Source organism: Lissotriton vulgaris, chromosome 7 (genome assembly GCF_964263255.1).
Source record: "Lissotriton vulgaris chromosome 7, aLisVul1.2, whole genome shotgun sequence".
Lineage (NCBI taxonomy): Eukaryota > Metazoa > Chordata > Amphibia > Caudata > Salamandridae > Lissotriton > Lissotriton vulgaris.
Window position 1 is genome coordinate 1,764,111,689 of NC_141695.1, and position 12,620 is coordinate 1,764,124,308.

General features: G+C 43.0%; 1 protein-coding gene across 1 annotated transcript in view; it reads right to left on the minus strand.

The window, feature by feature from the left end:
* Window positions 1–6,916: 6,916 nt before the first annotated feature.
* Window positions 6,917–12,620, minus strand: part of LOC147706613 (uncharacterized) — a 213,740-nt gene continuing 208,036 nt past the window's right edge. The window contains exon 8 of the mRNA XM_086929105.1: window positions 6,917–7,698. Coding sequence (XP_086785231.1) covers window positions 7,686–7,698 — 13 coding nt within the window. The 3' untranslated portion in view covers window positions 6,917–7,685. The remainder of the gene's footprint in view (window positions 7,699–12,620) is intronic.

Sequence of the window (12,620 nt, forward strand, 5' to 3'; positions counted from 1 at the left end):
TAAAATTCGTACTCGTTGTTGTTTGCGCTTTCTTAAGATGGATAGAAGCATACCCATTAAAAGACAATAGTGCCTTATCGACAGCAAAAGCCCTTGTCAAAGAATTCTTCCCCAGATTCGGAATGCCGAGAATGGTCTGGAGTGATAATGGGAGGGAATTTGTGGGACGAGTGATGAAGAGAGTGTGTGAAGGGCTAGGCATTGATCAGAGGTTCCACGCTGCAAATCACCCCCAATCAGCTGGATTAGTAGAATGCTATAACGGCACCCTTAAATTGAAACTGGCCAAAATCCAAGCGAGCACTGGTCTTAAATGGCCCGACGCTCTACCCTTGGCACTACTATCAACAAGAATGACTGCACACTCCAGAGTGGGGCTTAGCCCTCATGAAATAGTGTTCGGCCGTCCGGCCGACATCTGGGGAGTGCCAAGGCCCACGAAATTCAGCGAGTTAGAGCACCCCGTACTGCTTGATTATCTTTACGAATTGACAGCTAAATTGCGGGTTTTACACCAACAGGTACATGACACTCTACCTCAAGCTGCCGAAGCTCCAGGACACCCTATAGATCCTGGAACCTACGTCCTCGTAAAGAATTTCCAGCGGACAAAGAATGATGAGCCCCGCTGGACCGGCCCCCACCTAGTTCTTCTGTCCACGAGATCAGCCATCCGAGTGGAGGGAAAGAGACACTGGATTCACGGGACCCACTGCAAACGGGACCCTCTACCTCTGCCTCACGACCGGTGGGTCCAGGAGGAAATTGCTGACTTTGAGACCGAAACTTTGCCTCGCTTCTTACTCTTTAGTGATGCACAGGTGAAAGGAACAAACTGTGAACGCGAAAGTGATGACATTCTGCAAGGATCTGTGCCACCATCAATGCGATTGGACACTACCGAGCCTGAACCCTTGTTCCGGGATCAGACAACCCCTGGAAGAACACATTACAATTTGAGGCCAAGAACTATGATTATGGACAAATAAATGATCAGTCTTTTTTTATTTTTGAAAGTGCAGCTCTCTCTCCCCTCTGAGAAACTTGCTTATTTTTGTTTTTTTCGAACCGCCATCCGGGTTCTGCTGCTAGGGTCGCGGTTGCCCAAGTCTTTGGGGTGCAGCCGAAGACGTTAGGTCGACGGTTCTGGTTGGTCTAAGGGAGTTGCCCTGGATTGACAGAAGCATTCCTTAGCATAGAACACCCTACCACCGCGGGCAGCAAATTAGAGAGGATGGAGTTTTTCAAGACGGAGAGACCTGCCAAATCAACCAACTTTGAAACCAGAATGTGTACAGTGATGGCAAGAACACGATTTATGATAACATGCATTTTTATGTTATTGAGTATAATGATGTTTTTAATAGGCTATGCTTTATTCACTTTTCGAGTGTCATTTGCAACCACTACGCAACCAACACCTCCTCCTCTTGTTTCCCCACATTCTTTTCACCCTCTGCCTGAACACGAGTCTGCCAGAAGGCTGGAGATTGTAAATAATTCATTCGTTCAGCTTTTGCACCAACACCAGTTAGTAATGAACACGACTAATTGTTGGGTGTGTGGACTTATGCCACACACAATAGATAAAGGTATCCCATATTTTGTCTTACCGTTTAGCTACTATGGTTCCTTATGGGCATTTCAAACGATGTTCCTGTTTGCCATCGAACCATATCCCCCACGATCCACGAGAAGTAACATAAGCAACAAAGCATTAGTGGTGGGAATCACAAACATGAGCAGAGAAATCGACACGTACAGAACGATTCCGAGAGATGAGTTGAAGGCTTACAGTAGATGGAACACAACGGGGCATGACGTTGCCTTGAGTGAAAGTATGCTAGCAAAGAAATCCTCCCCGATCTGGACTGTACCCCATCAGGGTCACCTATGTTTGCAAGGAAATGGCAAAAACCCAGGAGCTCAATTAGGGAAGAGTGTCTGTACTGAAACTTATGCCTTTTCGTCCCAGACCTCTCCCCCGTTCCTAGCAACTAAGGGTATGTACTTCATTTGCCACGATAGAGCATATACGATGGTTGCCCCCTGACTTCTCGGGCACATGTTTCATTTCATTCCTGTTGCCTCCCACCTATACGGCCGCGGCAGATTACCATAGGACAAGGACAGTTAGAGCTGTCGTGAGTAAAGACGACACTACGAGTCAGGAGTTTGGTGACTTCGTGAAGGGTTTTCTGCCATTTTGGGGGCCTATGGTGAACAGCAGGAACATCCGCCAATTGACAAGGGTAGTCGAACCTACCATAATTGAAACCACCGGTGCCCTTAGTAACTTGACTGCGGAGCTCCAGTCAGACCGCCTTATGACCCTTCAGAACAGGGTCGCATTAGACGTCATACTTGCAGACCGAGGTGGGGTATGTAAAGTGATCCAGTCAAGTTGCTGCATTTTCATCCCAGATAACGCCCGACAGTATACCAGGCCATCTCCAAACTGCATAAAATCTCTGAATCAATTCATGTGGACAAAGGAGACTGGTCACTGATGGGGTGGTTCTGGGAACTGATATCGGCCTGGGGATGGAAACTCCTGATAGTCATTGGGATGGCCTTAGCCATTCTTTTCCTGCTCTGCCTATGTATACAGTGCGCTCCTGCAATGTGTGGCCTCTGCGCTACATCATGTGTAAGGAAGCATGTATCAAGAAATGAGCTAAGTAATAGGATGATGCTGCAGCAGCATCTCAATGACTTCGTGAACATCGACCTAGACTCAGATTAGCATGAGTATCGGTTGTTTTGCCTATGTAAGGGCAAAAGGAGGGTCTATGGTACTGAACATTCTGGACCCGTGTCACAAACATCGTCGATTCATGACGATTTTGGTATCAGCGAACCGCAAATGGCGAATGCGGTATACATGTGCATTCTTGTCACGATCGAGTATTCGGATCACCCTGAAATCGGCATTTACGTCACGAACCCTTGGGTTCCATTTTGTGAACGGCATCCAATTTGTGATTGCCCTTACATAAGGCAATGACTAAAGCCAAGGCGAGTCCGAAGGAAACGTACACCTTCGCTGACTCCGCCATGAGCTGGGCAAGCTAACTCCACTGCCCACAGCCAAACCTGTTCAGCCAGGTCCTTTCCTAGTGGCCGAGCGAGATCAGTATCAAGGCACAACATCATAAACCTTTTCATCGCACACAAACCATGCCTAATCTCACATACACCTGTCCCTTTCTGTTGGTTTATGACTTGCTTTACGATGAGGAGGTGCCCGATTTTATTGAAATACTGGGTCTTGCCGGGTAATCAATTATGGGTTGGACGAACCAAATATGTGCTTGTCATCATGACTCTGCTTTTCCTTTGTAGTAGAAATATGTGTATGGTCTAACTGTAAAATAAGGAATTTATGCCCGAAGCTGATTATTTTGTATAAAAGATGAAGGCTGGCTTTGTAAGTTTGAGCAGTCTCCTGAGAACATACATGCCGATGTACTTCTAGGATACCTGTTACTGGTTGCAGCCAATAAATACTATCTTTGACTTCACCTAGAAGACTCGGTGTTTCTGTGGTCCGAGACAGGTAGAACTCGGAGTTTTCAGGTGTTCTCCCTGGCACCACCGGGTCCATAAAAACCCAGTACTCCAAGGGGGTTGGCTACTCGCAAGGTGTTGGATGCAGGGCTTGGCTTCAGGTCTTTGGCCATGTAATGCAAGGGGTTGGCTTTATGTATGGTAATGAAAAATTACTTTATGCCCAAAAAAAACCCACTAGAAATTCACTGAAAAAACAAAGGTTAAAGTGTTGTTATAGTTAGGTGAACATGTCAGTTAAAATATGCCATTGTAAATGTACAAAACCAATTAAATTCACCAGCTATAGGTATCTCAAGTAACTATAACTCATGCACTAACATAACTATATCTCGGGCCCTTGCCATGCACTGCTGGTTACACCACATATCACATCACTCATGACATCTTGCATGACATCATTGATAATATCACTACAACATTTGCTGTGAAATTATTGATAACAAAACTGTGCATGGTGGGGGAGCGAGTCACAGTGGAGGGCTCCCAGAGCCAGGTCTTATCTGTGCCTTCTCAGCTTGGAAAACCTTAATAGCAGCAAACTGGAACCTTTTCTCATCACAGCAGCATCTTGGAAACAACCTTACTATCCAGCCAAGGTATGCCTGCTGAGGACATCAACCAAACTCATATGTGCCACTTTGGCACAAAGATGGATTTATTCAGGGCTAGCAAGGGAGGGGTTTCCTCGTAGGTGCCTTACATCATTTTCTTTTTTTTTATTTAATAATTGCCATTTGAAATATTAAAAATATTTTCAATAAGCTTGTTCAGCTTTTACAACCATTATGTTACTTGTAATGGAACTATCATCACATATAGTCTACTCTAGATTAGGCATTCATTTTAAATCAAGCATTTTTACATAATTAGGGCTTGATTCATAAAAGAAAACTTGCACTTTTGTGTAAGTTTGGTTAAAGTTAAGGTTGTTTGCAATTCACAAAGTTATTTTACAATTTAAATTGGGAGACTCCACACATGTAAAGATACGACTCGTTAGAAACCTTTGTGGATAGTAAAATATTGTAAACAAAAGTGCAAGTTACTTTTGAGACTCAGGCCCTTAGTGTGATTTCTTGTGTATGGAGAGAATACTCTAATAAATCTGATCTTTTGGGCCTCGAAATTTCTGACATGATGTCGTGTTCACACAATATTTCTAGCTTCGATATTCTATCAGACATCCTCCTCTGTCTAATTTCTGTACTTTGAGAAAAGTCTCCTAGAGAAGTTAGGCGTGTTTCTTTTCTCTCTTATTGCAGGGTTCTGCTCAGGAACACAGATATTCTTGGGACCACAGAACATCATCTGGTAGGGACTGAGGCACCATACCACAGCAGTATTTATGAACCAGAGTCCGAATAGCTATAGTGCCTCACGTGCTCTCCTAACCTTCCCAGAGAAACAAGTGTGTTGACACCACAGAATGCAACACTCACGACCCTCTAAGGGATTGCAGTAACAGGACACACGTTTCACTCTCTCACTTGTACTTGTCCACAATAGGATAAACAAGAGGCACAAAGGTAGTTTTTAAAATTTATTTCAACTATCGTGCTCTAAGATGCAGTATTTGTGCCACAATTTGACAATAAACACACACCTTAATTATCTTTAACATGGTTAACAAACCATATATCATAAAAAGCTTTGTCATGTTATACTACAGATTAGCCTAACCCACCCCCTTTCTATTGAAGCTAAATGATTATATATTATAGATCTCTGGGATTAGCGGCAGACCCTGTACCATGGCATTCAAAGGTGGATGTTCTACATCTCAGCTGACGCAGCACTCTTGCTTCGGGATCTTCATCAGTGTGTGTTTTTCAGAACCCAAGTCCTCAGTTATCGGACAAGACATGTGTGCTCACCAACAGCAGCTGCGAAAGCTCTTGTTATGTCTAAGTGCGAAGGTCGGACCAGAGTGAATAACAAGAGGCATTGCTGTTTGACCTTGTCTTATATGTTCTGACTTAATCCGAGGAACAGAACAGAACACAAAAATATGTGCAGATTCTGTGTGAAAATTCAATGTGGCACAAAAGCAAGCGTGGTATGTAGGAATGTGAACAAGGGAAATGTGGCCTACTAAGTGGACAACTAAGCTAACATGGGGAAAACGACAATGGGCCAGGTAGGAAACAGATAACATAATAAATAATAGCACAATAAACAACACTAGAGGATATGAATGTAATTCTCCATTCTTTCAGGATATTACTGAGCTTCAATATTCTATCAGACAACTCCCCCTGTCTACATTCTGTACTTTGAGAAAAGTCTCATAGAGAAGTTAGCTGCGTTTCACTTCTCCCTCTCCCATTTCCCCTTCTTCTAGGATATAACTTTGCTGACAGCAGCAGTGTCAGATACTGTGGTTCAGGAAAGCCTGCCTTCAGTCTCAGCAGGGCGTTGTAGAACATGGAACTAACAGCCAGGGCCACTAGCAGAACATCTCAGCAGAATCACATACATGTGTGTTTTTGAATAGCAAAGCACACATGTGCGATTGAAAAGCAAAGCCTTTCTTCAGCCGCAGGTCCAGTTTAGAACTTCTGAAGACAAGGATATGGATCAAGTCAAGGCATGCTCCTCACACCTAAGCTTTGAGCTGCAGGAAAGAAGGAAAGAAGTTGTTGACCATACCACTGTATTGCTGTCCTGAGACTCTTACTCTCTCCACACGGCAAAGAGAACCGGACATGGTGGACCTTCTCTTTCAATCTGTCACTCAGGGTCAGCACTGGCCATGGACCGAGCTTGAATGACTCATCATTCTGCTATGACTCTTGCAGCTCTGAAACTTACATAAGCGTCAGTCATTCTTGATAGGGTTCTGGTTACTTAGGTGAGAATTGTGATTAGTTACCAGCTCAGAATTAGCATAAGATTGGAACTTTACCAGTAGGTAGGATTGGCAGAAGTAGGGAGAGATTTGACTGTCTGTGAAACAAGTTCATTATTGAAGATCCAATGTGATACGAAAAAAAAGCTTCAAACTAGTAGTCGTGTTGAGATAAAACAGGTATATTACAAGTGGAATCTGTTCAATGTATCAGACAGGGTTGTTGCAGGGATTCCGCTTAGAAACAGAACTAGGCCTGGGGCCACAGAACATCAGTATGTCGGAAGTGAATCACTATACCACATCAGTACCTCAGAGCCCAATTCAAGACTAGCTCATAGTGCCGCACCTGCCCCTCCAACCTTTACAGGTAACTGGTAGTTTGGCGCCCCAGAACACACACCCTAGACCCTTCCAGGCATCCCGGGAGCAGGCAATCTCCTTCTGTTAGCTCACTCATACATACCGAAAATTAACAGAATAGAGGCAAGAGGAAATCTTGTAATATTTATTGAAACTATTGTGCTTTTTTTTGCGATAGCTGCTCTGCAATTAAAATACATATACAAGTCAACAATGTCACTAGCATAATTAGCAAACTGTACACAATGAAAAGGCCTGTACTATTAGAAGACAGTGGTGCCTAAACCTACCCTCACTACAGAAGCACAGTGATATATAAGAGATCGCTGGGAATTGTGGGGACCCCATCCCTGGCATATGTAAGTATTTGTTTTACATCATAGACAGCAGAGCTCTTTCTCGCCTCAGGACCTTTGCTTTTTGTGACTGTGTCCTCTCTGTTTTCAAAACAACACATTTAGTTTTTTATGATACGATTTATCCGACCACAGAGCAAATACAGCACCATTTATTGAAACCTTGTAGGAAATGTTCTGTCTAATTCCTAACAGAAGAACTGAATATTAAAACATGTACAGACTATTTCTAGACTATTTCTAAAATAAATCTGTAGCACAAAAACAAGCCTGTTCAAGCAAAGGCAGCACAGTACCTTTAAGAAATACACAGCAGGGGTATTCAGTGTATCAGAGAGGGTCAGACATGGTATCAGCTGTAGAATCTATTCAACGTATCAGAGAGGGTGGTGCATAGTATCATAAGTAGGAGGAATTCAATGTATCAGAGGGTGATATATAGTATCAACTGTAGGATCTATTCAATGTATCAGAGAGGGTCACACATAGTATCAGCCGTAGGAGGAACTCTCTTCATCAGAGAGGATCGGGTGCCCACGTTGCGGTCAGTTCTGGGGCCTGTGAGGAAGAAACAAAAGAGAGCATGAAGACACTTCTCAGCCTCAGTGTTGGGTTACTCAGGAGCTTAGTACATATGTTCTTTAGCAATTAATAATCCATATTGCGATAGGAAGGCCCAGCTACCCTTTAAACACCATCTGCCTGCCGGTATGGAATGCAGTTTGTTAAATTCTTGTACGCTGTGTGGAAGCGAGGAAGAGTGCAGACATTGAAGACACCGATCCATGTCTTCAAACTCTACTTTCAGAAAGTGTGGCTTTGAGTATTTGTGTAATTGGACTGCTTATTCTCCAGGTGAAATTCCTTCCTCCCTAGAATTTTAGAGGACTCTGTAACCTGGATGTTCTCACATATTTTACCTGATTATGCCCTGCATCTGCTATGTGAGCAATTTTATTTTGTCTGATTTTATTGGGATCTCATGCTCAATAAAACTCCTGAAGGTGTCTATATTTCCCTCCAATTTAAGTAAAACTCCCTAGAAGGGTTTAATAATAGAACAAACCTGTGTCCACAAGGACCCTCACCAGGTGATGGCTTCAAGTGCTTCTCCACTACAATTTCCTGAATCAGACGGTGGGAGGTAAAACTGAGTTCTCCATTTTCCTCATGGCTGCCAGTAGCTGTTGCATTTTCCTGCTTGCAGCAGCTCCTGATTTTGCATACAGTTATTCTGGTCTTGTTTAGGAAGAACACACTGCTGGTCCCCCAGTAGTACTGACTTTCTAGAAGTTATATGTTTATTAAAACCACCCTATGCAAATGTAACTTATATCCTCAAAGTTCACATTCTTGGTACTGATACTAGGGGCAGATCCTTTTCAGCCCTCGCTATTAGACTTGAGTGGACAGAAAAACGCTACAGCTGCGCGCTAATGTCCAACTGAGGTTTTCTTTAATGTTTTCAAACAATTAGGACTTTTTCTTAAGTCTGTGGAGTGGGGTGTGGTAGGGAATCTGCATATGCTCTATAGTATATATACTCTACACATGCATAGGATCTTATCCTAAATGTCGATTCAATCATATTTTCCTCATTGTAGTCAGTCGTGTACCAAAGGGGGGAGGTGACCCCGCAAGGCACCCTGAGAGTGCCCCTGGCCCAGCCCCCACCTCACCATGTTTAAGTTTCTAACCACTGCAGCCAAAGCCGGCGGAGTCAATAGTCATTTCTGAGACACGGCCATCTTCAAAAGAACCAACATCCACAGTGGCCGCAGGGTGTACTAGAAACAGTTTATTGTGTTCTTAATATACAGAATGAGAGTTGTGGGGGTCACTGTGGGTGTCCCTGGCATCATATAACTTAAATCAATGGAGCCCTTAAGAAAAGAGTCTTTAGGGGGTTGCAAGGAATGTCCAGCTGCACATGCAACCCATTCAGCAAGACATGAAGAGCAAACTAAATGCCTGGCTATTGTTATACTGCATCCGACAACTTGAGGGGTCTCTTGGTGGTGTCAACTTCACTGCCTTCAACACTGAATTAAAAATGGGCTTCATTCCTTCTTGTTTTAAATTTTTACAGGACAATCGTCTTCTTGCCGCTATATACTTGGCGTGATGCTGCCCTCTTGTAACTGGTGCAGAAAAACAGTTTGATGGCAAGACCTAAGATATACGTGGCCCGAGTACAAATCCCAGCTACCAGTTCACCAATTTCTGTGATCCTGGGAAAGTTAATGGACCTCATTGTACATTGTTTTGTTGTCTGTGAAAACTAGGAATGTTAAAGGTGATTCAGGTTGAGGCACTGAGGGCATAAATACTAGTCATATCTTGCTATGGGTAGATGAGCAAGACTCTTTTCAGGGGTAGGGTAGAGGTGGGTCTTCCTTTAAAAATATTTGGAGAAAATGGGACCAGATCATGAATTTTACAACATAGTTTTTCAATAAAATTGGCTAGTAAGGCATAGGTTTTAGATACTAGTCTGAAGGGAAAGACACCAGGAGGCATCTCAGCGCTTCCCTAGCGAAATGAGGATAGTAGGCGGTCACATTAGATGAATATGTTAAAACAGAAAGGTTTTCAATTGTTTCCTAAAAACGACATAAGAGGAACATTTTCGTAGAGCAACGGGAAGCTGATTCCAGTACCATGGGGAGAGGTACGAAAAAGCTCCCCCACCGGTGCAGCTAAGGCGGATTTGGAGAACTTTTAACAGAGCCAAGGAATTGGACCTTAGGTTGCAACCCGAAGCCCACTTGATACATCTCTTCTGAAGGTAAAGAGGACCTTTGCCATTCACAGCATTAAAAGTAAGACAGCAGATCTTAAAGAAAGATCGCTTCTTAATTGGTAGCCAGTGCAGCTGTTTAAACAGAGGGGCTGAGGATGAGCCAGAGGGATGATTTAAAATCATCCTAGCCGCGGTGTTTTGGATTACCTGCAGTTTAGCATGTAGTGACTCTCCCACTCCCGCCAACAGTGCGTTCCCAAAGTCTAGGCGACTCATCACCATGGCTTGAACCAAGGTTCTCCGATAATCGATTGACAAGTAGGGGAGTATCCTGCGTAGGAGGCATAGTCTATAATAGCAGGAGCTAGTAATGGCTGCCACGTTATTCTTCATAGATAGAGTTGGATCCAGTTTTAATCCAAGATATTTTTACAGCTTGGGTCGGAATGGGAGCCGTTCCCAACTGGCCCGGCCACCACTCGTGAATCCAAATCGTAGACACTTTACCCATAAGCATAATCTTGGTCTTGCTAGGATTCAATTGGAGGTAGTTCTCTGTCATCCAGTTTGACACTGCAAGCATACCTGCTGCAACTCGAGTTTTCTCATCCTCCAAGTCGATACCGATTGGAAACATCAGCTGAGTATCATCAGCGTATGAGATCCAGATAATTTTTGCTAGGGGAGCAATATATAAATATATATATTGATCAATGTCGGACTTAGGCAAGATCCCTGAGGGACGCCCTTAGCCAAGCAAGATTTCTGTGAGAGATACGGTCCTAGCATAATCCTTTGCAATCTATCAGACAAAAAGTTTCTGAGCCATTTCAAGGCTGAGCCTCAGATACCATATGAATTAAGGGCCCGATTCACAGAACTAACTTAAGAAAAAATCCTAAACTTACTACCATTTTGGTATTCACAGAAGGCACTTTCTCATTTTGGTATTCACAGAAGGCACTTACTCAGTTCAGTTCAGTTCAGTTCTTTATTTATTTCGATGGTTAAAAACCATCATAAAAATGCATTATTACATAACCACATAAAAACATACTGAACATCAGAATTAAAAACGAGTTTAAAAAGAATTTTGTTGTTAATATATACAGACTTTAGGCATAAAAGGGAGCAGCAAATTTCATTTCATCTCAATTCATCCACCAACAACCCCTTGTATTTCTTAATTTGATCACAATTTTTAGAAAACTCATAATAGCACACAAGGTACGCACCTCAGTTGCTCTTTGCAGAAATAGTAAAGCAGATTTGGCATGGTTAATTTTTGATTCCTTTAAGATGTCCACCAGAAATCTTCGACGCGGAATTTTATAAAAAGAACAAAATAATACAAAATGAAGGGTGTCCTGCGGAGACCTATTGTCGCAGCCGCAGGCACCCTTCTGCTCAATTATTAGAGTAAAACCAGACGGGTAAGCTAAAATATTATGCAACAAATTGAGCCTTAAACAAGTCATGTTGACTGTACATTAAAAAGAGATACGGTTCCATGCCCATTTCATTAGATACAAGCGAGTGGGCTACTACCGAGGATTTAGTAGAGTCAAGTTCCATCCTCCTGCAATCATATTTTTCCATTAGTTGCTTTTGTACATAATGCCTTACTTTAGGACTCCTAACTTCTGTGAATACCGAAAGGAGTAAGTGCCTTCTGTGAATACCAAAATTAGCAAGTGCCTTCTGTCAATACCAAAATGGTAGTAAGTTTAGGATTTTGTCTTAAGTTAGTTCTGTGAATCGGGCCCATAGTCTCTCCGCAAGCATAGAATGAGAGATGGTATCAAATGCTGCGAAGAGATCTAACAAAATCAAAACAGTGGATCCCCCAGCATCTATCACCTGCCTCGACGAGTCAGTTACTGCGAGAATGGCAGTCTCAGTGCTGAAGCATGGCCGAAATCCCAACTGAGAAGGATCTAGGATTTTATTGGTTTCAAGAAATGCGCTCAGCTGCCTGTTTATGATGGTTTCTAGTTGTTTGGTCAACAAAGGTAAAAGAGATAAAGGTCGATAATTGCTAAGCGTCCGAGGATCAGCTATCGATTTCTTCAATATCGCCCTAACATATGCCTCTTTCCAGGCAGTGGGAATAATGCCTGATTGAATCGAACTGTTAAAGATTTTGAGGATTTCCGGGGCGCAACTGGGTGATAGAAGGGCCATAATTTTTGGGGGACATAGATCGCCCGGCGAACCGGATTTTGATGACAATAGTAGGTTAGAGACTTCTTCCAGAGTGGTTACTTTGAACTGATCCAAGATGTTAACTAATGGAATTTCAGGTTCATCTTGTCCAATTGGAGGGGTCGGTTTCTGGGATTCTCCAGTTGGGAAGTTTTGCATAGATTGACATAATTCTTTCATGGAAATAGGTCACTAAAGTATCGCAAAGTTCTTGTGATTCCTCCGGAATTGGCCTGCATGCTTGGCATGATACAAAGTCTTTAACTATGTTAAAAACGGCTTTGGCGGAGTTACTAGCCTGGTCAATTTGGCCCCTGATATAAGTACATCTGGCCACTTTGATACTCTTATGGTAGCCCGCCAAGACTCTTTTATAGGTTTGTCGCTCCAATGGATCCTTGCTACATCTCCAGCATATCTACAGGGTCTTACATTTTGATTTTTTGATTTTTTATTCGTGGAGTGATGTGGCTGGGACGCACTATGTAAGCTTTGGGGAATTGTGAGATCGAGGGCCTTCGAGTATTATTAA